This window comes from Manacus candei, unplaced genomic scaffold (genome assembly GCF_025592945.1).
Source record: "Manacus candei isolate 608988 ecotype Guabito, Panama unplaced genomic scaffold, ASM2559294v1 h1tg000021l, whole genome shotgun sequence".
Classification (NCBI taxonomy): Eukaryota; Metazoa; Chordata; class Aves; order Passeriformes; family Pipridae; genus Manacus; species Manacus candei.
Genome location: NW_026138069.1, coordinates 1,010,760 through 1,037,496, shown reverse-complemented (window position 1 = coordinate 1,037,496; position 26,737 = coordinate 1,010,760). Strand labels below are relative to the sequence as shown.

At 41.1% G+C, this 26,737-nt stretch overlaps 1 protein-coding gene across 2 annotated transcripts in view; it reads left to right on the top strand.

Annotated features, from left to right (window-relative positions):
- Positions 1 to 5,534: 5,534 nt before the first annotated feature.
- Positions 5,535 to 26,737, top strand: part of SP4 (Sp4 transcription factor) — a 28,165-nt gene continuing 6,962 nt past the window's right edge. Inside the window, exons 1-3 of one of the 2 annotated variants that reach the window (XM_051785928.1) lie at positions 5,535 to 5,620; positions 7,299 to 7,399; positions 7,888 to 9,436. In XM_051785928.1, coding sequence (XP_051641888.1) covers positions 7,319 to 7,399; positions 7,888 to 9,436 — 1,630 coding nt within the window. In that variant the 5' untranslated portion in view covers positions 5,535 to 5,620; positions 7,299 to 7,318. Of the gene's footprint in view, positions 5,621 to 6,391; positions 6,626 to 7,298; positions 7,400 to 7,887; positions 9,437 to 26,737 lie in introns of those variants that run through there. The other variant, XM_051785927.1, reaches the window with a different exon arrangement.

The following is a 26,737-nucleotide window of genomic DNA, read 5'->3' as shown; positions in this document are numbered from 1 at the left end:
ACTCTAAATCAAGGACTTCCCAGTTTCCCTAGCTTTGCTAGCAAGCAGGTGCACAAGAAGCCAGAACAGGGAGCATAGCCAGAACAGCTGTCCCAAACTAGCCAAAGAGATATTCCATACCACAGAATATCATGCCCAGTATATAAACTGGGGGTAGTTGATGAGAGGGAACGATTGCTGCTCAGGGCTGGACTGAATATTGGTCAGCATGTGATGAGCAATTGTATAGTGCATTATTTGTATTTCTTGGGTTTTATTTCTCCCTCTCTCTCTCTTTGTTGCCAGCCTTTTCATTAAAATTATTATTATTATTATTAATAATAATAATATGGATATTCTTGATATATTTTAATTATTAAACTGTTCTTTTATCAACACATTTTTTTATCTTTTTCTGATTCTCCTCCCCACCCCACCAGGGCCAGGGGCCAGTGAGCAAGTGGCCGTGTGGTACTTAGTTGCTGATTGGGGTTAAATCATGACATCCCCATATTCAGATCTCCATACCCCTGGATCAAATGGAAGGAGTAATTGTGTTGCAAGCTATTGCAACTAACCATGGAAACCAAAGCCAATTTTAGGTGATATAGCAAGGTGCATGAATCTGGGTGTCCCAAAGCTATCTTGGCTATTCTGACAGAAGCAGACTATGATCCCTCAAGTTCCCAGTACACTGAGATCAACAGACTGATCCATCGGCCACTGGAGACTGTGCCTGCAGTCTGACAACCAAGCTCATGAGCTCATCCATAGGCAATCTCCACTAAGACCTTTTCAATTACTGCTTAAGTTACTGTCAAGTGGCAGCTCAGCTCAAAGAAAAATTATTGATCTTCTGTCAGACTTGATTCTACTCATACCTTTCCAACATTTGTTTTACATATTTAAGAGTAGCTATGTCGTAATCATGAGGAATTACATCCCAATGTTTTCCCCTCCCTACTTAATCTAGCACTGATGATAGTAGGTTATGTGACATCCTTGGCAACAGGGGCTCTCTGGCTTGGGAGGAAGGAGATGGAAAGATGTCTGCAGAGACTTAGATCTGTCAGAAGCTAGAGATAGGAGAAGAGAAGCCAAAGATACTTCATAACAATGACAAGTAGAGTCAAGTAGCTCCTTGAGTTCAAGCACAATTTGGGCAAGACTTGATTTTAGTTTTCAAATCTGTTATGGATCAGGCATAGAAAAGTGTAAAGAAGAGAATGATCACTCTCTTAACGTATGTACATCACTTTTATGCTGGATGACATGATTCTGGGGGCTGAAAAAGCACATTTTTGACTAAACAGGGGAAGCTCATCAATAAATGTCCTGAAGTCGATGTCCACGTTGTGTCCTTGGATATGTTTAAGTCCAGGATTGCAGCTGTGACCAGTTACTGTGACAAAGAATAAAGTCTGATATCTTGAGTAATGTCAGGTGGATTTTACTTTCCTATCCTAAACTAAAAGCTCACTTTTACAGTGTCATCCAATAATCAGAGCTGATATGTTAGCAGAGTGGGGAGTGCCCGAGCCCTTGTCTAGTTACATTGTATAAATTCTGTTCAGAATTAATAAGTACTTGGTTCAGCACCTGAGACATACCTGCTTTTTCACAGTAACTGCTGCACAGTTATGACATGAGAAAATCCCAAGAGAATATTAGGTGAGTGAAAAGCAGGTGCAATAGGTATAGATGCAGTAGAAGGGAAGGGACGTTTTGTGTTTTGGGCTTGGACAAGTTAGGGCCAAGACAGGCAGAACTGAAGCATTCATTTTAACCACTGGTCTTCCTGAAGGCAGGATTCTTGTTCCAGTCCTCTGCTGTCTGAGGTCCCCCTGGCGGATGCATTTGCAAAGAGAAGATACTACAGAAGAAATCATGCCTTGAGCACCCATGGTGTTGTCGATAGATGTTTTCCACAGAATCCAAGTAGGTCACATACCTGTGACTTGGTCCACTTGGGATCATGTGGAACAATGGCAAAGGAGCACGCTTGCCAAGTACACAATTTTCACTGTGGCTCTGGTCCAGGCTCTGTCCAGTCAATAACACTATGCCATCACCAAGTTCTTCAAAGCTGCAGTTGATGGAGTTGAGACAGTTTACAACAAAACCACCAGAAATAAAAGAGGAAAAATATGCATTCCAAACTTGCATATATTTCTTGGAAACATATGGGTTCCATGACAAAGCTGCCTGAGGAGCACAAAAAGAGCATGAAAGAATTGGCAAAAGAGCCTTTGGTCTGGCAAAGAAGCTTCGTTCAGAAATATGGCTATCTGGTACTTTATCTTACATAGTCCTGCCAGATAAAAATTACTCCTTTAAATAAAGTACTACTTAAATATTCTCACCACTACCTCAGCTTCAGTCAAGCAGTGTGGTCTTACACAAGTTCAGCACCCTGTGTTTAAGGGCTGCAGCATTTTTAATCTAATACAAGGTACCCTACAACTGGACTTAGAGTTTTGTGAAGCCACTGTCTCATCACCATCTCTGCTGTTTGCAGCTGCCAGCCTCGTCTCTCTCTGTCCAAAGACAACCTGTATAAGTGCTGCCTGAGAGTAGAGAGGGTAACCAATGAAACTAGAGCATGCAGACAGCTGTCTCTCCCTCCCCCTTCATGCTACCTTTGTAAAGATATTTGGGTGTTGCTCGTTCAGCCTTACAAGGCTCACTGTGCTTTAGAGAGCCATGCTTAAATAGGTCTGAAAATATCGGTCAGTGTGTTAGGTGAAAAATCAACGAATGCTAAGGACAGCTTAGAGAGCAAGACAGAAGGGACACAGAAGAAGATACATGATAGTTTGGGAGCCTAAAACAGAGGGGGGGGGGGAATAATGCAAAATACAGATAGGGAACTCGAGTGAGAGAATATTTTTGAGGTGGAGAAAAGAGTGGGTATTAGAACCAGGAAAGAAAGTAGAAAGAACAACAAGAAAAGCAATTACATTCACACAGGAAAGAGCTGGAGAAAATAAAGAAAATGAGAAGACTAGGAAAACAGAAACAAAATGTTGAACTGATTAACATGAGAGACAGAAAATACACATATGGATACAGAGAAAGGATAATTAAAATATCAAAAACAATGAGCTAAGCTGTTTCATTTAAACAAAATATATGCACACTGTGAGAGATGCCAAGCAGTAGAGACTCAGCACTAAGTGGATTTTCTTAGTTTGGGCTGTTGGGCAAACCAGCCACCCTCATGTGATACTACGCCAGAGTTACATCTTGCCAGGAAACTCCTATTTCAGTGGGTCTCTGATCACCCACACATTTCCATGCTGTGCTCTCTTCCTGGGTGACAACACACTTTTAAAGTTCTGAACCTGAAAGAAAGCAGTGACAAAAGCTTTTTGCTTTATTTTTTCCTTTTCTGATATTTTTCTTTCATACATTCCCATAGCAGTTGGGACTCCTGTGCCAACACACATACATTCTCAGATCTGATCCTATTTTTATATAACTCAACAGGTGACTACTGCTCACTTCTATCAAAAGCCCACTGGTATCAGGGTGCAGAGGGAAAGTATTAGTTCATGTGGGAACAATGCTGAAAGAAGCAGACTCAGAAAGCTTAAGCTGGCAGAAAGAATTTGAGCAAGAGCGACACTTAGGAAAGAGTAGGTGGTATACGACTAACTGTGGATGGTAAAAATAAAAAATTAAAATCGTGATGCCCCCACTGAAACCACCTACACCACCACCATCTTTTATCTGTTGCTTCAATCAATCTCTGAGTTGAGACAGTTTTTACCCTTTGCACCCTAGAGTCAAATTTTCAAAAGCACTGTACCTACAGTCTCAGATGGAAATCCAGTGAAAGTTTAAAAGCTGTCATAGAACTTAAAACATCTGTCTCTTGATAAAAAAGAGTGACCTTAATAGTACCTTCGCCCATTCTTCACACAACTTCTCATTCAGGAAGTGCTCTATACTCTGCCTCAAGAGCCCTGAGGGCACAAGCAGGCTGTGATGCCCTGAACACCCTCACCTAGGACCCCCACCCACTACCCAGTGGCTGGAGCTCTGGTGGGGCTCAGCCCTGGGCCGAGACCTGGCCCTGTGGGGGACATGCCTCCATCTCCTGCTCATCTGAACCACTGAACCATCTGCAGGTCCTGCCACAACCTCAGCCTGCTTGGGTGTGGAGGATTGTACACTGACTATGAGGGCACTGCCCTGTTAACTGTTAGATATTACCACTTGCTTATCTGAACACAATTTATTCAGCATTGGTAGGATCCTTTTCTACTTGTGACCTGTCTGTTCTGGCTGTGTGACATCTGGAAACAGCCCGTGCCATGCTTATTTCTGATTACTTTCTTACTCTAGAATGGTACTTCTACATTTCCTCCCTTCCAGAAGGTGTGCTGGAGGCCTGGAGTGGAGACTGAGGGTGGCCTCATCCCTTTGAAGAATGAAATTGTTGAACAGCTGGTAAAGAAATGTCACTTTAGTCACTGACTTATCACAGAACCATAGAATGGCCTGGGTTGCAAGGGACCTTAAAGATTATCTAGTTCCAACCCCTTTGCCATGGGGCACACCTTCCACTAGACCAGGCTGCTCAGAATTCCATACAGCCCGGCCTTAAACACTTCCAGGGATGGGGCATCCACCGCTTCTCTGGGCACAATGTTCCAGTGCCTCACCACCCTCAAAGTAAAGACTTTTTTCCTAATATCTAGTCTAAACCTACCCTCTTTCAGACTGACGCCATTACCCCTTTTCCTGTCACTAAATGCTCTTGTAAAAAGTCCCTCTCCATCTTTCTTGTAGGCTCCCATCAGGTACTGGAAGGCCACAAATAGGTCTCTTTTCCTGGTTGAACAAACCCAATTCTCTCAGCCTTCCCTTGTAGAAGAGGTGCTCCATCCCTCTAATAATCTTGCAGACTGGTGATCTTGCGGTTAGTAGGTGCTCTGTATTCACTTGAGAAAGAATTTGGGTACATAGAACAGAAAATTTAAACTGACAGAGCTGCACACGTCCACCACTTCAATCAATATTCTTCCAAAAATGAGTAGGGCTAACAGGCTTTGTCATGGGGAGCTGGGTATTACTGATCCACCATTTCTTGCACCACACCACAACCGTGATCAGCTTAGTTTTGCACAGCCGCCGCTCCGAACCAGTCACGCACAGCGGGGCCTGATCCGCAGGGAACATCGGCACGAGCATCGGAGTCGAACAATACAATCGCAATTCATCTCGTTTTAATCCAACCATGGACAGCCTAGACCACCACAGGCTGCTGGGGACTGACTCCCGCTCTGTACATCTGCAGCGAGACGAGGCTGAGGGCTGCGGGTTGACCCCGGCTGACCTGACCTGACCTGACCTGACCCGGCCCGGCCCGACCCCTCTCCCCGAGCCGAGCCCAGCCGAGCCCAGCCCAGCCCGGCCCGGCCCGGCCCGGCCCGGCCCTGCCCGTCCCCGATCCGCCTCTCGTCGGCGGCACCTGCCGGACACGGCGCCCGCGCGCCCCCGCTGCGCATGCGCCGCCGCCGCCGCCACAGCCGGCCCCCCCACCAGAACTACGTATCCCGGCGTGCCGCGCGCGCCGGCCTCCGCAACCACGCCAATGGGGAGGGAAGAGACAGCTCCCGCCCCCACACAGCAGGTGTGGAAGCGATCCCCGGGCCGCCCTTCCCCCTCCCGCCTCTGAGCCAGCGCGCAGGCAGAGGCCTGGCGCGGGAGTCCCTTACAAAGGAGTAGCTCGGCGGGGGAGGGATTAGGCCCCGGCTTCCATATGGAAGCCGTAGGAGCGTCTCCTCCCCGCTCCTTGGGCGGCCAGAGGGAGTGGGGGGAGGAGGGTGGCCGCGCCTCAGGGGAAGCGGCAGATCGGGGGCTTCCCGCGCGCTGTCAGTTACGAGCGCGCGAGGCAGGCAGGCGCCCTCGGGTTGGCCAGCGGCCTCGCGCAGCCCCGCCCGCCCCCTCGCCGGATTCGCTGGCGGCCGGGCCGCGCGCGCCGTCAATCAGCGGCTCGATCCGCGGCGGGACCCGGGGCCGAGGGCCCGGTGTGGCTCCGCCCCGCCGCGGCCCAGGCCCCGCCCCCTTCCCGCCCCTCCCTCCGCCCGGCGCTGTCAAGATAGCGGCGCGAGGGCGGGAGCCGCGGCCGCCCCCGCGGAGCGCGCGCCCCGGCGGCCACGCCCCTCCCGCGCGGCGCGGACGGCAGAGCACCGGGAGAAGGAGGAGGAGGACGAGGAGGCCGCCGCCGAGGGCTCTGGGCTGCGTCCCGCCCCCGCCCCGCCCCTCGTGCCTGCGGCGTGGGGAGCCGGGCTGAGGAGGAGCGGGGCGGCCGAGGGGCCGGCGGCTGGGCTCGGTTTCCTGCTCAGTGGGCGTCGTTGGGGCCCCGGCGGGCCCCGCCCCCGCCCGCCCCCCCCAGCCCGCGACTGTCACTCAAGGCGGCGGGCTGAGGCCGGCGGCGGCGGCGGGCGGAGAGAAAGGCAGCTACGCCACAGCCCAGCGGCGGCCATTCGTGGAAAAATAGGCCGTCCCGCTCCTCCCAGCTCCCGGCTGCGACCGGCCTTCTCCCCGCTACCCCCACCCCACCCTCCGCCTCCTCCTCCTCCTTCTCCTCCCCCCTAGAGCGGCGCCTCAGCGGGGCATTAATGCGGGATGAGCGGTATGTAACCCCCTCCCTCTCTCCCTCCTGTGCACACCCCTCCCTCCCTCCGCTCCTCCCTCCACCCTTCATCGCCCCTCTATCCCGCCCTCCCGGGTTCCCCCTTTTCTTCCCTGCTTCTCCCCCTTCTTACCCCGTTCTCCTCTCGCTGCCCCTCCACCCATCCGTGCTGCTTCCTCTTATGCCCCCTTTCTTCTCTTCCTCTCCTGCCTACCCCTCCGGCTTGCCTCCTCCGTACCTCCCTCCTCCATTCCCCCTTTCTTCGCGAACCCTCCCTCCTGTGCACATCCCTCCCTCCTTCATTCCTCTTTTCCTCCCTCTTTCCCTCCCATGCACAACCCTCCTCCTGCCCCCTAAAGCATCGGCGGCCACTCAGTGGCCGTCGATGCTTTAGGGGGCAGGAGGAGGAGGAGGGTTGTGGGTGGTTTTTTCCTGCTGTCTCTGGGAGAGGAAACCAAACCTCCCCTTTTTGGGTGTTAACTCTCCAGCCCCCATGGGTTGGGTTTCAAACCACGTTTCTTAGGACTCGTTCTTTTGTAATAATGATTTGTACTGTTGTTTTTATGAAGAAGCAAAGGCGACGAGCTGGGAACCGAAAAGGATGTGATCGTAGCTTTTGTTGTTGTATAAATGAAGGTGAATAATTAACCTGTTACACTTGATATTTTTGCAGATCAAAAGAAGGAGGAAACTATGCCCACAGAGGGAGAGAAATCTCCCGAGGCAGAGAATAACAACAATAATAATAAAAAAGGGAAAACTGGAGGCTCACAGGTAAAGAACACACATCCGAATAGGGAAGTGCCCAAACTATTAGCATTTAAAATGAAATGTTCAGCTAAAAGCATTTCCTGCTCAGGGCATCTTTCTCTGGGTTGGATGAAATAGTTGGTTGGGTGCGATGTTTTTACTGCCTGGACATGTTTATTTGATTGCATTTTGCAGCGATTAGCTGCTTTACATGTAATAGAAACATTTTTTAATTTTTTCTCTACTTTAGAGAGGAAAAAAGACTGAATTGAGGATGCAGTCGAGGTCCTGGCTGTCACATATCCGTTGATAATTAAGGACTTTTAAGGACTTTATGCTTAAGTATTACTTACAGCAATTTGTAGTTCCTTGTTCAGAGCTGTATTGTTGGTCTCCATGCAGAAGCACTTTTTTTTTTTTTTGCTTCCTGTGCAAACCTTAATGCTCATATCTTCTGGTGGTTCATACTCAGGCTCTTCTGAATCTATTCTGTTTTCTCTCTTTATGGACAGGATTCTCAGCCTTCACCTCTTGCTTTGCTAGCAGCCACTTGCAGCAAAATAGGAACTCCTGGTGAGAATCAAGGAACTGGACAGCAGCAGATTATTATAGACCCAAATCAAGGTTTGGTGCAGCTTCAGAATCAGCCACAGCAGTTGGAATTGGTAACAACTCAGCTTGCTGGAAACGCTTGGCAGCTTGTTGCTGCTGCGCCTTCTGCCTCAAAAGAAAATAATGTTACTCAACAAGGATCTTCTGTTGCCTCAAGTGCAGCAAGTCCCTCCAGCAGTAACAATGGAAGTGCATCTCCTTCAAAAACTAAATCAGGCAATTCTTCTTCAACAACCCCTGGACAGTTCCAAGTCATTCAAGTACAAAATCCAAGCGGTAGTGTCCAATACCAAGTGATCCCACAGATTCAGGCAACAGAAGGTCAAATCAATCCATCTAATGCTACTGGTCTACAAGACATACAGGGTCAAATTCAGCTTATTCCTGCAGGGAATAATCAAGCTATCCTTACAACTGCAAACAGGACAGCTTCGGGGAACGTTATTGCTCAAAACCTAGCAAATCAGACAGTTCCAGTCCAAATTAGGCCTGGTGTTTCCATACCACTGCAACTGCAAACTATTCCTGGTACTCAGGCGCAAGTTGTAACAACCTTACCTATAAACATTGGTGGAGTAACCCTGGCGTTGCCTGTGATTAACAATATTGCCACTGGAGGAAGTTCAGGGCAAGTTGGCCAGTCTACTGAGAGCGGAGTTTCCAATGGAAATCAGCTAGCGTCTACACCTGTCACTTCTGCCTCTGGTACTACCATGCCAGAGTCTCCTTCTTCATCTTCCACCACTACGACCACTGCCTCAACGTCTCTGACTAGCAGTGACACACTGGTAAGCTCTGCAGAAACAGGCCAATACACAAGCACAGCAGGCAGCAGCTCAGAGCAGGCGACTGAAGAAGCTCAAACAACCGCTACAGACTCCGAATCCCAGAACTCCAGTCAGCTTCAGTCCAATGGACTGCAGAGCGTGCAGGATCAGTCAGGTTCCCTTCAGCAGGTCCAAATCGTCGGTCAGCCTATTCTGCAGCAGATACAGATCCAGCAGCCTCAACAGCAGATTATTCAGGCCATTCCTCCACAGTCATTTCAGCTCCAGTCAGGGCAGACTATACAGACCATCCAGCAGCAGCCTTTGCAGAACGTTCAGCTGCAGGCAGTGAGCCCAACTCAGGTGCTCATCAGGGCTCCAACTTTAACACCATCAGGACAGATCAGCTGGCAAACTGTGCAGGTTCAGAATCTGCAAAGCCTTTCAAACCTTCAAGTTCAAAATGCTGGGTTACCCCAACAACTAACCATTACCCCTGTGTCTTCAAGTGGTGGCACAACCATTGCCCAGATTGCTCCAGTGGCTGTTGCTGGTACCCCCATCACTCTGAACGCTGCACAGCTTGCTTCAGTACCTAATCTTCAAACAGTAAGTGTTGCCAACCTGAGTGCTGCAGGTGTTCAAGTTCAAGGAGTTCCTGTTACCATTACCAGCGTTGCAGGTGAGTGGTCTGACAAAGTTTTGGGTTTGTTTTGGTTTTTTTTGTTTTGTTTGTAGTGGGTGGTTGTGTTTTTGTGGGGTATTTTTACTATTGCAAGAATGGTTTTAAATTAACGCTTTTTTTCCAGAATTTTTGTAATAAACATTAAACTCTTAACTGTGGGGAAATACCTTGCACTTACCACTAAAATTCAGATTTTGAAATATCTGAAATTTTCGCTAAATATTGAGCTATTATTACCGATTGTGTCAATTGAAATGGAACTGTTTGCATTTTATAAACCATACTTACATGATTCTGTCCTCCATCTTACTAAAGACGTGTAGACTCCAAAGGCAAACGTGAGACTTTACTGTTAGAGCTTTGAAATGTGGGAAAAACAATAAGAAAAAGCTTTTTCCAACCAAGCAGTATTCCTAATCTCTGTATGAGGGATGTAGAATGAGAAAAGTACCAATATGCAAACTGGGATACCTTGTGTCCTGGCATGCATTTGTATGGAACTACTCATTGCATGCTGCACTAGCTCATAAAGTTGTTCCCTTAAAAGTTTGAATTCTGCGGAGAGATTGAATGAAATAAGGTGTGCTCATGCACAGCATAATTTGTGTGACTGGTCTTTTAAATAAAAATAAAACCAGCTGATAACTGTACCTCGGTACTTGCTGATGAACTTTTGATAAGTATTATGAAATGCCTGTTTGGTTATGCTGGTCTAATAGCTGGGAAAGGAGCTCTTAAAAGGCTCTAGGCTGGATAACTAAGCTTAGTTCTACGGTAAGTTCTGTGCAAGGTCTCTGCAGTGTCCCACAAGGGCAACTCTATGTAAAATTTGCCAACTTCTAATGTTTCAGATAAAACTTGATTTAGGTAGAGGTTCTCTTTGCCAGCTTGATAACTGCTTACATAAGCTTGGGTTTGTCATACAAGTAAAAGTCTCCTATTGTAGTTACAGAAAACTGTTGTCTTAACAACAATCTGACTATAGGCACAGCTTTTTAGTATAAAACTGTAAGAAAAAAACTCATGTTTAACTACTGTCCAGTCTGCATAAGCAAATGTTAGTATCATATTGACTCTTAAACTGTTTGTTTTTTTATAATCGTATGTTAAGATGAGAAATGTTTAACCGGGAAAAGGATTGTGGTCTTTAATTGAAATATTTTTGAGAAGACTGTACATTGTTTGATAATAAGAAATTTGCCATTGGGAGAATTTCATCTGCTATGGTATTTTTGGCACTCAATGGCATGTTGAAATATTGAGAGCTGAGTTAGATGTGCTAAACCTGGCTTATTTAAGGAATGCCACAGGAGTTAATCTGAGTAACCAGAATTAAAATCTTGACCTTGTGTTTAGTAATGGTTCAAAGAGAAGTTTTGGTTATCAGGAGCTGACCAGCTGCTACATCTTGCAGTCCTATGTGCCTTGGAATACTTTTTTCCTTGATGGAAAGGTCCTGCTTGACCACTGTTATTAGCCAATAGTCTCTAGTTTGGTAGGGGACTCTTCATAGGAAGCCTGCTTTGGGAACAGCCTGGAATTGGGGGTGCAGGAAGAACCTTTCTGAATGCAGATTTTTCCCCTGCTTACTAATCATGTACAACTGTTTACTACACACTAGCAGGTATTAGTGCAAGATGTTCTGAGTCTCATCTCTTGGTTATAATAGACCTTACCTCTGCTCAAATATGATGTCTTTTGGAAAATAAAGGGATTGAGATTTGTAACTAAGGATGAAAGAAGGAGAATGAGTCACAAATACGGTCCTGGACAAGCCAAGCCTTAGTCATACAGTGTTTGTATGTTAACTAGACTTAAGCTTTGTGACCATTGAATTCCTCTCCACGCTCTCCCACCTTGCTCCAGGTAGGCCTTATGCCTGTTTCTGTAGCACTTCTAATTTTATGCTGGCAGCAGTGAATCATAAAATGGTTTGGATTGAAATGGACTTTTAAAGGTCATGTAGTTCAACCCTTCTGCAGTGATCACGGACATCTTCAACTAGATCAGGTTGCTCAGAGTCCCATCCAACCTGACCTTGAATGTTTTCCAGGACTGGGGCATCCACCACCTCTCTGGGCAACCTGTTCTAATATTTTGCCACCCTCATTGTAGAAAACCCTACATGCCCTTGTAAAAAGTCCCTCTCCAACTCTCTTGTAGACTCTTTAGGTACCAGAAGGTGCTCTAAGGTCTGCCTGAAGCCGCCTTTTCTCCAGACTAAACAACTCCATTTCTGTCAGCCTTTCTTCATAGAAGAGGTGCTCTGCCCTTACAATCATCTTCTGACCTTTTCTCCTTTACCTAGTCAATAAGGTATTATTTCTCCCCCCAAGACATGAGGTTTTGGAGAAAGAACAAGCTTTGTGAATGCAAGAGATTAGTTATAATTGCCTTCTCTGCTTCTGTCTTGTGTAACTTCCTGATGCTACACCCTGGGAATGAGAGACATAGTAGCATGGAAAGGAGAGTGAAGAGCATGATGTGCTCTTAATGCTATATTAAGATTTCAATGAAACAATGGTTATGAAATAGAAAATTACAAATATGCTACGATCTAAACTTTGCTTGTCACTTAAAAAGAGTAAACTGACTTTGTGCTATTAACTTCCTCAAATTTGCTGGTTTTTATTTGAAATGCTTTTTGTTGTTATTGTTACAGGAAACCTTTTGAAAAAATAAACAGCTCAGTTACCTCAGTATCTGCAGGCTGGTATTTCCATTCTTTTCTGCAGTACTTGAGCTTGCCAGTATGAAGTGTCTTGAAAATAAGTTGAATTCTCCAGAAGCAGATAATTCGCTACAAATGAGCGGTAGGTGTTAGAAATTAGCTATATGGAGGATGTCCAGAAAATGTTAGGAAGAAGACTAAGTGAAGGACTCATCCCATGCACTGATTCAGGTCCTCTAACTTTGTTAGGGAAAAAAAGTTACTTTGTCCTTCAGTGAAACCTCTTTGATCAAGCCAGTTGAGTTTCTAGGAAAAAACCTAAAAATCACAATAAATATTTTTTTCTCATAGTTGTGTCATATTTCTGTTCCATGAACAGTGGTTTTCCTAGTTATTTCCACAGTGAGGTAATTTAGGTACTTTTATATATGTGTATATATATATATATAGTTTTTCAGTAGTAAATTAAATAGTAAAGCAAAAAAATTCTTAATTTAAAATTATAATAGAAAATATTAAACTATAGAACAATTTTGAAAAATGTGGTGGGGGGGGTTTTGTGGTTTTTGTTGAGTTGTTGTTGTTGTTGTCTGTTTGGTTTTTTGTTTCGTCAAATGGATTCTGAATTCCAAAAAAGAAAAATTTCACATTGGGGGAAAAAAAATATTAAAAACTTCTAGTAAATATTGTATTTTGGTCTGTTTTTTATAACCTTTGTTACTCAAAGTCTACTGTAAACATATGTGTGTTTGGAGGTTTTTTTGTTGTGTTTTTCAGTTAAAAGTTCAAACACTGATCTTGGTAAGTATCATACTTTGGGTTATATGTTCCATGTTGTCAAAAAGCAGGGCAAAGCGGAGAAGTTCTCACATTCTTTCATTTTCTGGCCTGAGGGAAAACTCCTTCAATATCAGTGATGCAGAGGAAAGTGACTTTTTTACTATGAGAATGACTGAACACTGACACAAGTTGCCCAGAGAAGTTGTGGACTCTTCATCTTTGGAGATATTTAAAAGCTGTCTGGACATGGTCCTGGACAACTTTCTGTAGGTGGCCCTGCTTGAGCAGGGTGGTGGGACTAGATGCCTTCCAGAGGTTCCTTACAGTCTACACCATTCTGTGATTCTGTGAAATTTAGTTAAGATGTACAAAGTGTCAGTCAAATGAGTAATTAACTGTACAGAAGAAAGCTGGATGAGAAGACAAAAACTAAGTTTATGAGTTTTAAAACCAGATATTTAAACCATTATTTAATTAAGAGCTAATCAAACAAAAGACTACATAAAAGCAACTGTGTTTACTTGAACCTGCAGGGATCTACAAATACCTGCCTTGCTGTGAGATCAGTACCTGTCATGGCCTTTAGCAAGCTAGTTCTGTACAAAGTAAACTTCATTTCTTCTGTGCTGTATGAATTGTTGTTGTTTTATACATGGTTCCCTGTAGAAGGGGGTAGCCTGGAATGTTATTGTCGGTGGCCTTCTGAATTTAGCCTCTATGAACTTGGGGACAGGCGAGTGTACTGCACAGTGCCCTTGCCCTTTTTCAGAGCTCCTGCTGTGAGAGTTGCAGATGCAAATGCAAAGGATTCCTATACCCGGCCCCCATCCCCTTCTTAATATAAGGTATCTTTTGCCTTTTTAAAGTTTATTTTCAGGCCCTTCCAACTGTCCAGATGTGTTAATTAACAATATGAGTGACTGTGTGAAAGGAACTTATTTTAGTACTAGAATGACTCTAAGAAAAATATACAGTTCATAACCTTGTTTCCTTTTGGTGGGCTAAATTATTTTGGTTGGTTTGTTGGTTTTAAGTTTTTTTGTCCTTAAGAATAATTCCCTGTTTCTTATGAGGAAAAAATGGTAGATCAAACTCCTATCTACCTTAATTATACAGCTTGAAGTAATTTTGTTACATGGTAATGGAGGTATTGTCCCCTACAAAAGTGAATGAGATGCTCTTGTTTTAAAATAGTGAAAAATATTACTTGTGTTTTATGTATACTTCTTCCAAGCTTTTTTACTTTCTTTAGGCAATAGTCACCGGATTCCATCATCTTTCAACACAAGTTCAAGCCATTTTCTTTAAGATGAGTGATGGCCTGAATTATGGGGAATTTGGAGTTTGTTGACCAAAATAACCTGAAGCAATGAGTTCTGTTCAGTGGAACAGTCTATTGCCTAGCACTACTACAACTGGCTAGTTTTAAGTCTTTTGCAAGGATGTGCTGTGGACTCCAAAACAGTTATTAATGACAATGAAATCCAATGCCAAGTGTTCTTATCGGAGTGCTTTAAAAATGTAATGAGCCTTGCCCTTCTGTTTCATACTCTATAGTAATGTGAGTTACTAAGGCATTTCTCTCTTTGACCATTTACTTTCACTGCATTTGGTAGTTATGCAATTTGTCAGTACCTTGAGGTCTCCTGATTTCTTGTGCCTTTTCCCATTTGTCTGCATCCAACTTCAGCCTGTCTTTAAGGCTTTCTCTTCCCTTTCTGTCTTTATTAACTCTTCTTGTGTGATAATCACTTGTTTTAGGACTTGCTGTTCAAAAACTGAAGACATTGTTTAAATATTACTATCATTCTGGGTCAAAGTTTGCAGAGGAGTTCAAAACATTCTACCAAATTCTTTAAATAGGAATAAAATTCATAAGACGAAATTATGTCACTCAAGAATAGTGACTGGGAAAAGGGAAACATCACACCTGTTTTTAAAAAGGTAAAAAGGAGACCCCTGAAAACTACTAACCAGTAAGCCTCGTATGTGTCTGGTAAGATCATGGAACACACCTGCAAAGTATGTCAAGGCATATGGGTGACAGAGGAGAATTAGACACAACCAATGTGTTGTCCCAAATCTTCATCAGACATGTCTTTGCAAAAGGTAAATCATGCCTGACTAAACTGGTGACCTTTTATGACAGAGTGACTGCATTAGTAGGTAAAGGAAAAGCAGCTGATTATCATCTATTTCACCTACCATGACTTATGTAAGGACTTTGACAAAGTTCTTCACAGTAGTCTTGGAGAGATACAGGTTTTATGGATGAACGATTTGATGGATAAGGAAATGGCTGGATGGCCACATTGAAGAGTTGCCATCAATGGTTCCATCTCCAAATGGAGATCAGTAGTCAGTGAGGTCCCTCAGGGGACCAATACTGGTCAATAACTTTGTTAATAACATTGTGGGGTCAAGTGCACCCTCAGCAAGTTGGCAGATGGCACCAAAATGAGTGGTGCAGTTGATGCGCTTGAGGGAAGGGATGCCACACAGAGGGACCTTGACAGGCTTGAGAAGTGGGCCAATGTGAACCTCATGTACTTCAGCAAGGCTGAATGAAAGGTCCTGCATCTGGGATGGGGCAATCTCCAATATCAGTATAGGTTGGGTGGTGGACTTAGGGACTCAGAACACCTCTGAGGAGAAAGGCTTGGGCATCTTGGCAGATGAAAAATTGATATGCGCTGGCAATGTACATTTGCAGCCCAGAAAGCCAATTGTATGCTGGGCTGCATAAAAAGAAATGAGATCAGCAGTTCAAGGAATGTGATTCTCCCCCTCTTTGCCACTCTTTTGAGACCCCATCTGTAGTACTGTGTCCAGGGATGGGATCCCCAGTAGAAGACAGACATGGATCTGTTAGAGCAGGTCCGGGGGGGCCATGAAAATGAAGAGAGCTGGAACACATCTTGTACAAAGACAGGCTGAGAGAGTTGGAGTTCTTCAAACTGGTGAAGAGAAGACTGGGGAGACCTTATTACAGCCCTTCAATATACAAAGGGAGCTTGTAAGAAGACAGACTTTTTACCAAGGCCTGCCTGTAGTCACGGCACAAGGTACAGCTGTTTTAAGCTGAAAAAGGGGAGGTTTAGATTGGATGTAATGAGAAAAAAGTTTTTACTATGAGGGTGGTGAGACACTGGAACAGGTTTCCCAGAAAGGTTGTGGATGCCCCATCCTTAGAAGTGTTCAAGGTGAGGGTAGCTGGGTCTTTGAGCAACCTGATTTAGTTGATGATGTCCCTGCCTATGGCATGGGCATTGGAACTGAGTGATCTTTAAAGGTCCCTTGTGACTCAAACCATTCTATGATTCCGGGATGTAAGAGTCAAAGGTGTTTCTGACCCTGCCTGATGCTGACTGCAGGTGATGCATACAAGAGCAGTACTCAGATACTCTTCCTGCCGTTCAGTGATCTGCAACTCAGACCTTCCTGAGCCAGAAGTGGGATATTTGTTTTGAAATATATTTAATAGTCCTTGATGGATTTATTTTTAAGCACTCAGTACTTGTCTGCAATATATTGTGTTCTAGTTGTTGCATAAGACACATTTCTATTTAATGTTCTCAAACTCTGTATTATGAAAACTTAAAATATCTTATTTATCTTCATACCATCACAGTCTATTATTCTCTATCAAATATGCTAGATTTTGAGGGAGGGGAAGGTGTTTAGTGTGAAGTTAGAGTATTACACTTACGTTGTTGAATGAAAGAAAATGTATTTTTGTGATATGTATCCTGTGGGTCTCCTTGCTCGTGTTAATGTTATAGTGAATATGTATGGAAACAGAAGGTAGCGAGTGGTGTAGCTAAGCAAGGAGGGATGCCTGTAGGTGGTAAGAAGGTGAAAAGGGTTTGAAATAGCCACATTATGTACAAGTAAACTGGCAAATATAAACTCTAAGCGTGGAAGTCAAAAGAGCTGAAGGAAAGGGGTTGGATGATTTATTTTTTTTCCCCAAATAACATCCAGTGTTTCCCTGGATGGTCATTGGCAAGCAAGATGCAGCAAATACCTTGAAAGAAACAAGCTTCAAGCTGTGGAATCTGCAATAAAAAGATAAGTACAAAGAACTGAGCTATATTCAAAAAAAAAAAAAAAAAAGAAAAACCAACCAAAAAAATGGAATCTTTCTTTGTTTTTTACTTCACAGTGTGTGACTTGGCATTCTGATAGTGTAGATGGGAGGAGTATAGAAATGTAGCATACTTTTGCCAAAGTCATGAAAGGTCACAACTGTTCTCAGGTTGCCTTGAGCTGAGAATTGTTGCAGAACCATCGTGTTCTAAATATTATAGTACTGGCATCCTTTTTAAATGCTTCAAAATAATTACAGGAGAAGCATTTAGTCTTCTAATGACAAAATTGCTTTGGTTATGAGATTTTCTTAAACTGAAATTAAAAATAGTGGCAGAAACAGTTTAACAACTAACTATGCTGGTGAAAACAAACATTTCGCTTGGTGATGATAGCATAAAAATAAGTGTCAGTATACAGGTCCTGAACTTGATGCCTAAAGAATGCTGTTCAGCTGAATTGACAATGGAGAATAACCTGGTAAAAACACCTCAGTAAAACAAGTCTTTTCTGCCTGACCAGTGAGTAGCAAGGGATAACTTCATCATTATTTCTAAAATAAAGTGGGAAGGGGAAGCATTTCAAGTACCAACTTTGCTCATAATTGCCTGGTAAAATAGGTTCGTAATGAACTATTTCTATGCTATAAACTTCAAGAATAAAATGTAAGTTTTAAATTCTTCAGAGAAGATTGTTACTAAAGTTGTATTTCCATATTAGATTATGTGGTCTTATAAGAATGTTTCATCAATACAGACACACTGTCTGAGAACATTAGGTTTTACCATCCCCTCCCTCACTCCCTATTGTCAGAAGTCTGAGCATATAGAGCAGGAAATGAATTGGCTGAGCTTCTTTGTTCATAAAATTTCAAGCAAGTAAACTGAGTGATATGGCACATCTTCATCAGCTTGTTAGTATTCTTTTATTTTTTAAAATGGTGCTGAGATCTGCACTAAACCAATCTTGTTCTTCCATTACCACCTGGCATGAGGGAAAGACAAGAAGCATGTTAAAAATCTGATTTCAATAGCTTCCTCGCTGTAACTTAAATTATGGAGTACTAAGCTTCATATGATTTTGGTGCTGGTACATGAAATAAATCAATTCTTACTGGATTAATATATTAAAAACCTTTAATGGTAATGGTGATTATTGAAAAAAATCTATATATGGAATGGCATGTTGTGTTCTAAGGAGAATATTAATTTCAAGTATAAACAGTGTTATTATTGGGGGTTGCCCTGTGCAGAGCCAGGACTTGAACTCAGTGCTGCTTGTGGGTCCTTTCCAACTCAGGATATTCTATGATTATTGAAGATCAATTATGTTTTTCAGTGGTCAATGATTTTTAATGAATAATTTAGTTAATAAATGTTGCTTGAATTCTATGCTATAGCATAGTAGCTTTGGAACTAGTTGGGACTGCATTACAAAATGTAATTTTTATAATGAATGTTTTCCCCTTGTCATGACACTTTCACCAAAACAGTAGTTCTGGACATCTGTAGTCTCTTGAGAAATGTAGCATCTGAGCACATGCTTAGTTTAGTTTGGGGTATAGTTATATAGTTATATTGATTTCTGTATGCATCAGTTCTTAAGAATGGAGTTTCCACTGATGTTTAATACTACTGAGAGCTGATAACAGTCGTATACCTTGATCAACTGGTCATCGGAAAAACATTTTACTCCAACATGCATATTTAATCTTCATAGATTGCCAGTCGAGTAGAAAGTTGTTGTGAAGAGAAAATTACCAATTAATATCCTTCTGCCAAAAAAAACTTGGGATACATGTTAGGTCCAAGTCTGGCTTTCCTTAATTATAGTTTCAAGTGATGTGACCACTTTTCCCTTGAGAAAAATACTGATGTTGAAGAAATATGGGTCTTTATTGTCTTGTTTCTTTGCTCATCAGAAAGTATTGACAAAAACATGAAGCTTTTAAGTTTGTCCTGAACCAAAAAAGAAGACTGTTTTATAGGGTTAACAGTGTTAAGAAGATCTCAGAACTTCTAAGGGTTTTAATCTTAGAGATTTACATGGCTCTTCTTTTGTGATTTTGTAATATGTAGTTTTGTTGGTCCTTGTCTAGTGAAGGCTGTAACAAAGTTTCAGTTTTTACATCTTTAATAAAATCAGTTAAATATATTAGTCTTAATATTGATTAACCTATCTACCCATAGACTGTTAATAAAACCAAGACTTGTGTCTTATATTTAGTCTTACTGTATAAGGTCTTTGAAAATGTTTTATGAATCTTGTTTTATTCCTTATAATAACTTCTAATCACCTTGCCATTATTTTTTGTTCTGAATAAATTATCAACTGCTATACAATTTAAACTAATTTTAAAGTCATCAATCTTCCTTTCTGTTTAAATGATTTTCTGTTTTTCATGTATGTATGTATGTACCTGTTAACTAATCCCTCCTGTACAAAGAGACATATTTACTCTTATCTTGATCAACATAACATTTCATATAGCCAAAATATTTATTTCAAGGACATTCATGAACCTTCTAATCAAGTGTAAAACATGTAAGCTAGCTACACTATAGTCAAAAATCCTATAAAACCCAACCAAAAACCCCCTCATCACAACTCCCCAAAATCCAAAGAGAATACTGGCAACTTAGCATATATATATTTTTTTTATGTCAACCTACTTCTGTCCTTTCAAGATTCAGCTATTACTGTTTCATGGTAATACTCAGAAATTGAATGGAGATGCAAAAAAACCACACTTTCTGAGACCAGTATTTATGTTTGCATATGGCAAAAGTGTGTAAGATAGGCTTTTGTTGGGAGGGGAGATGATGGTGGGGGGATGTTCTGTTTTGTTTTGTTTCAGTTCATCAGGTATTATAGAATCATAGAATCAACTGGGTTGGAAGGGACCTCCGAGATCATCAAGTCCAACCGTGATTGAGGTCCTCTAGTCAGACTGTGGAGACTGACAGTCACCAAGTTTCTTTCTAGTCCTATCCCTGTTTAAGAGTTAGGGGGAAGAGCTGAAGGAAAGAAACGTGCCACATTATGTTGTGGCTATAAGCTGTAGAATAATCTGAGAGTTGGGGCAAGGTGATGGGGCAGAGGGAGATGTTCCATAAAAGTAAACCTAAAAACCTCAGTTTCTTAGATCTGCCACTAGTTTCCATGCAACATCTCTGATACTTTGCAGCTCAGTTGGTACTTGGATTTTCAGTTATCTGTTCTTCTAAGGTTCAGTACTAAATACGGTTCTTTTTGACTATTTACTTGATGATAAAAATCAAGGGGTTTTTGGAAGAGTCTCTTGCCTTTAGTTATTTTTCCGATTCCACCTCCTTCTTTAGAATACCTAATAAATTGACCACAGTTTCTTTCCATTTGAAGTCACAGTATCCAAAACAACCAAAGATATTGCCTTCTTTAACTGAAGCCACCACTTGGTTGTTCAAGACTAAATTTTGTTCAAGACTAAACTGTAGCTCTGTGGTTGATTTTTATGTTGGTTTTGTATAGGTTGTTCTGTGTTGTATTTGTGGTAGCTCTTTCCTGTGTTTAATAAAGTAATAAAAAGGAAACTTGCTTTTAGTTTAATGGACGATACTACCTGAAAACTTCTTTTCTGCCTCAAAGTGCTGAAGTGACCTCAGGTTGTCCTACAGCACTTTGGTAAAGCCTTACATTTTTGAAAAGTCATTAAACTTTGTGAAAGTTTTTGGGCATTGGTAACACAAAAGATTATTGTACTAAAGGAAACAGACTTTATTTTTTTAGGATGCTTAAACCCCTCAAAGTTTTTATTGCCTTAAATTTCATGCTTTTAAGTGGTATTTTTAACAGAAATTAAGTTCAGTTATAATGCTGTTCAGTAATTTTTTAACACACTGAGGCATAGGAAGCTTTTGAAGAAGATGATAAGTTCTTATAAATCTTGTCAAAGTTTGCCACAGGCAAAAGGTAGAAACTTGCTGCAGTGCCCCGTAGGAGTAGAAAAGACACACGTCTAGTTGACACTGCAGTTTGCACTGGAAACTTCCTGCTTGTAGTAGCATCTAGACACAATGCTGTGATTTGCAATGACCTTAATTTCTTGTAGTATTTGGGTGAATCCAGTTCCTCTCTCTATGACAAACTGATCTTCTCTACAGAACATGTGGGTCCCTTGCATCAATGCTCGCACAGTTTCTGTTTTGGGGAATTCTTCTTTTGTCACGTATTGTTTCTTCATAAGTCATTATAAACCACTGCTCTAGAAGAGAGAGACAAATTGTTGCATACTGCGTCATCCTCTGTGTAAATACTGAAACTCACTGTTGTCTTCACATATATTTAATTTTAAAAGATGATTTGCACTTCTTTTTTCAGCATGAAACCTTCTTCCTAGTAGTTGGGGTTTTCTTTCGAAAGAATGGATCTCTGACTATAAACTATTGCCACAGACTTTTAAAAAGTGTTAGAATCTTGGTTATATCTTAGTAAAAGTGTTATTTTATTACATTATATAGACATATATTATAAATGTATTTTACTACAAATAAATATATAAAATATATAGTTATTATCTGTATGTCTTTGTGAAAAAAGAATATTAAAGTAAAAGGTGTTTTCAAGTTGACTGTACCTGGTGTTTGCAGGGCAAGGGGACATAAGAAACTTCTTTTTCTCCATTGCTTTGCATCAGTAAGTTGTTAATGGGTGAGTTGCTGCATCAGCTCTGATGCTGGTAGAGCTTTGGAACTCTGCAGACCATCATTAACTTTAGTTAGCTGTCCTGCAGTAATAGGCATTGAATTTTGAGTGTTAACTGCAACCTTCTCGTTGCTTTTTAGGATATGCAGTTGAGCAAATTTTCGTTTTTGCAACATTAGCCACTGTGGCTCTAGGTACATTTTGCAAAGTGTGTCTCAGATTTTACAGTAAGGTGCACCCTACTTAGATAAGTCTTGTCATTAATGCTGTCCTCTTTGGACTGCTGAATGTTGGTTGCACAACAGCAACAGGAAATCTATCGAATTGTTCTGAGGAACTAAGTAGTAGAACCTGAAAGTGTCCTTTTCCTAGTCTTGAGTTTCACTTATTTCCAAGATCCATTTTTCTAATGCTTGATTCCCCTGATTTCTGTAGATCGTTGAAGTTAAGTCCTTTTCTTCCCCTTCTGCCCTATTTGCCTCAGAGAGTAGCTTTTCATGCTTGCTACTTCAGGTGAGCAAGAATACGAGTGCAGATGCAGTGTGTAGTAAAGGGAAACTTGTCTTAGGATGGATGGCCAAGCCTAATAACCATGATCATCAGCAGTCATTTGCTGTGTAGGAAGGTACTTCTTAGGTACCATGCATTAGCTTTCTTTAGTCATCCAGGTGCTGTTATTGGAGTTACTATTTTGAAAATTGGTTTTTAACTCAAAATGTGATTGAGATGTATGTGTGTGTGTATATACATTATTTGACTTTATAGTAGTTACTTAAAGTTGTTCTATTTTCTTGTATGAATGTGTTACAAACTCGCGTATGGGAAAGTATATGTGAGTTGTAACTGCTAAGATGCAGTTTTACTGCAAAACTGGAAAGCTGGGTAGGTGATGCTGAAGAATAAAGGATTTGTAATCCTTTAGCTTGATAATCCTGTGTCTTGCACTAATAAGTAATGCATTTACTTAATGCCTTAAATGGGAAAGACTGGTGACTAAAGTCATGCAGGTTCTTCCGTTTGAGAAGCTTAAAAATTTCTAGAACATTAATTACATTCATTCATAATCATATATGTAATATTGCAATAAGTGAGTCTCATTGCACTTGATTTGAAAGTAAATACCATATCAGGTTTCCTTGCTGTTAGCATTTTGTCCTGTGGTCAAATAAATGATTACTATCCAAAAGAAAGAGAGAACTTAGACCTGAGAGAAAATGAAATGCAGTGGAGTAGTTGGTGTCAGTGTTATTTTGTATCAATGTTATTTTATAACATTTTGTTGTAACTTTATATCCCTATAGAATGTATAATAAAGGTCAGTCATACACAAGTTCAGCAATGATTTTGTTAATCAAAAATATTTCACAACTTCAGAAAATCATTATTAAAGAAACCACAGGAACTAGAGAAAAACGTTTTACCTTCCAAAAGCAGGTGTAAATGTACAGTGACTGCTTTGACAACTCATATAGAATAACAGAGATGAACTGAAGTGTGGCTTGGTTCCCTCATGTAGTAATTTGTTTAGACCTCTTTCTGAAACCTGCTGAAACTTGAGAGCTCTTGTTACTGAAAGGTTTGATTATGAATGGTGAAATGTAGTGATATCAGGTCTTCTGATTTGGAGTATATTGGGAAGAAGCAATACCAAGTAATCTCATGGTTGTGGTAGAATTTCTAGAAGGCTTTAAATGGTATTTTAATGCTACTATAAGAAGTTAAATGGGATATTTTTGATAGGTCTTTTTTCTCCATCTAGAAAGTGTCAGGAGATCATTCTATTCCTGTATGGATGTTATCTCAACCACCTGTTTTTAGAATAAGCAGGCTTGTTTGTTGGGTTTTTTTTTCAAATAAAAAGCTAATTTATACCTAGATCCTCTCAACTGAGAAATCCTCATTTTTATAAACATTTAGATGTTGCCCTGATTTAATTTAGTAGGCTGCTTAGAAACTCATATCAGTAGTTAAGTTTTCTCAGTATCTTTCTCTGGTAGGCTTGATTTAAGAGATAATGAAATGCTTTTATCTTCCCTTAATAACTACAAATGATGTAAAAGTTAAAGCCCTTAGTGATCCATAGTGGATAGTACATAGTTTTAAAAAATCCAAATCCCATACAACTCAAGTCTACAGCAGGTTTACTTTGAGATTTAGGACACGTTCTGTCAGTTGTTTTGTGAAAATTTTCTGATTTTTCTTTAGGAGAAAAGATGTTTTCAAGTGGTCTAAAATATATTCCTTTTATTTTCAAGATTCTTTGTTCTTGTTGTTTATGTTTAACAGCTTTAAAAGGAGAAAGATAAATTTCTATCCTGTAGATCACTAGCGTGCTAGCTTGTTGGGATGCTCTCCCAGAAGTTCAAAACAAAAATTAAGTCTAGGAATTACATTATTGAGCTTCCCGGTGTTTTCTGATAACTATGTAAATCTCTGATAAAAAATATTTATCGTATGTGTGTGCTGCCTTCACGTACTCTTTTATCTCAAAAATTAGGTTTGCTTATTGAATATTGTGGTGTGGTTCTTTAAATAAGGCAATTTGTATGATATTTTCAGAGTTTCAGAATGTTCTGTTCTGAATTTAGTAAGTGGAATCCAAGGGAAGGGATTTTAAAATAGCAGTTCCGTGAGATTAATTTAAAGAAGAAAAATCAACATTTGCATTAAAAGTGTTATAGCTAGTTAATCCCATCTAAAGAGCAGTCATCTAATTACTGTTTAACTGAAAACATATGGATAATGTAATTTTCTGCCTGAGCAGCCTTATTTGGCATTTTCTCTTATGTATTTTTATTATCACCTTTACAGTTACTGTGAAGAATTTCTACTCAGATGTATCACTATATTATGTTTAATAAATAGATTAAGGTTGTAGCTCAGTAGTGTGTATCCTATACTCCAAGATACATCTGGTCTCCTCACGTGGGGGAAGGAAAGTTCAGAACTGATAAAGTGTGTTTCAGCAGTGGTACTTGATATTCTGAAGAAGTATCAGAAGATACTGTGGTTGGTTGTTTCATGACTTAGAGAGTGGAAGTTGGTTCATATCTATCAGCATAGTATGTTGGGTTTTTAGAAATGCTGAACAGGCTTCCCTATAAATGTGGATTTGTCAGATCCAGCAAGAGTTATGTGCTGGACATTGATCACTAGTCATTGGGTGAGAAAAGGAGTCATCATCCTCAGGGTTTGAGTGCCTCAGTTCACACCTTGCTTGAAAAGCCTTGGTTTGGCAGCCCAGGGAAAAGTTGTATTGAAACTTTAATATCAATTCAAGAAAATCAGAGAGAAAGAGAAAATGAAGAGACAATTATCCCTTTCAGCTGAGTTCTGACCAGAGACTGGTTACGTTACAGGACTTTTTTGCTCAAAGAAGACTTTATGACACAGTTGGAGTCATCCCTCTAACAGACTGTAACAATGAAGGATAATTCTTAATAATGTACTTGAAAATGTGACTAGTAGTGAAAAAAGAATAAAAGGCTGCAGTAGGTGTGGCCATAATGTCTGTTACATCTTTAACTTTTGTCATGACCGTTCACAGACTCATCATTTGTAGTGCTGCTCTGTGAATTAAAGGAGTTTGCATCTTGGGTATGTTTAGCAGTGAGCAGATTGTACTCTGGGAAAGATTACAAGGATGAGCAAGCTCTTCCTTTTCATTTACCTTTGGCTCACCAAAAAAGTGCAGCTGGTTTTCAATGCAAGCAATCACATTATCATATAAGATAAGCATTAGATATAAGAAAAATAAATTATTGGCCTTTTTTTGACTCTGGCTATTTATAACACGTGGTCAGCATTTCAACAGCTTAAGAGCCTGACAGGGAGTTGCCCCTGAACCTCTCAGTTTCTTTGGAAGCTCTTGTGTCCTTTTCTGCCAGTGTTAGACTGAAGTACTAGATATTACTATTTGCATTTATATTATGATGTTCTCCTTACCCTATCATATGCTCCCTGAAGGATTCTCATGACTGCTTTTCTTTCCCATTAGACTGTGGAAAATAAATTTATTTCCAGTACATTGCTATTCTGAAAAGTGTTTGTTCTGTCATAGACATGTGGGGACTCTGCACTTAAGATTAGGCCTGTAATTATTTTTCCTCTGCTGCAAATACCAGACTTTTTTTAGAATTTTTTTTTGTTTTACTATCTATCTGTCCTACAGCAAGTGGGATTCAAGTATTATCTCTTGTGGGTTTGTCCTTGTTCTTTTCAGAGAACTCAAAACACTCAGCATCTGTCAATATTTGTGGCCTGCTTAAGAAAACAAAGGATTCATGTGTATTCATATCTAGGCATATCAGATGCAACTTCCAGACATAAACCAAGGGAGATAACTGGGAAAATTTGGTCAGTGCTGCTGGTGAAAATAACCTGGTACTGACCTAGACAAAAGACAGATTTACTCTATTTCTTGTAGCCAACAGTGGCCTGTTAGAGAACAAGTCAGGTCACTTTGGGAGGTTCTCTGTATATCATGTTCTTCAGTCCTAAACTACCTGCATGTGTGTGGTGGTAGCAGGTGGTTGTGTTAGATTTCACCTATGGCTGTTAGCACCATGTCACACAAGATAGCCTGTCTAGGCATCTGCTGCTCCTCAGCAATCATGTGAACGAAGTAGTCATTGTCCTGTGCTGGGTTGTATCTGAACTCGCTCGTTAGCTGGGCAGTTTAGGCTTCAGAGAGAGTGTTCTTCCCAGTCCCTAGTGATGGTGTCTATTATGGATGCTTGAGAAGTAAGTCGAAGTAACCATTACAATCTCTCTGAATCATGTTACCTCCAAGGGATTTCTGAGTTTTAAATGAATGCTTCAATACTGAAGACTTCCAAGTCTTAAAATATAGTAGTCTGTCCTAAGGAATTCTGGTTGCCCATTACACTCTCTCAATAAGGAGGTATTAGGTATTATTTCCTTTAATTTCCCATTTGAATGAAGGCACTGAATTTTTAAAAATGACAGCATCTAATTATATTTGTCCCATTCCCATTATTAGCAGGACTAGCATTGTGTTGTTGTATTGCAGCTAGAAGTCATATATCTGTGTCAGATTTATTTTATCATATTAT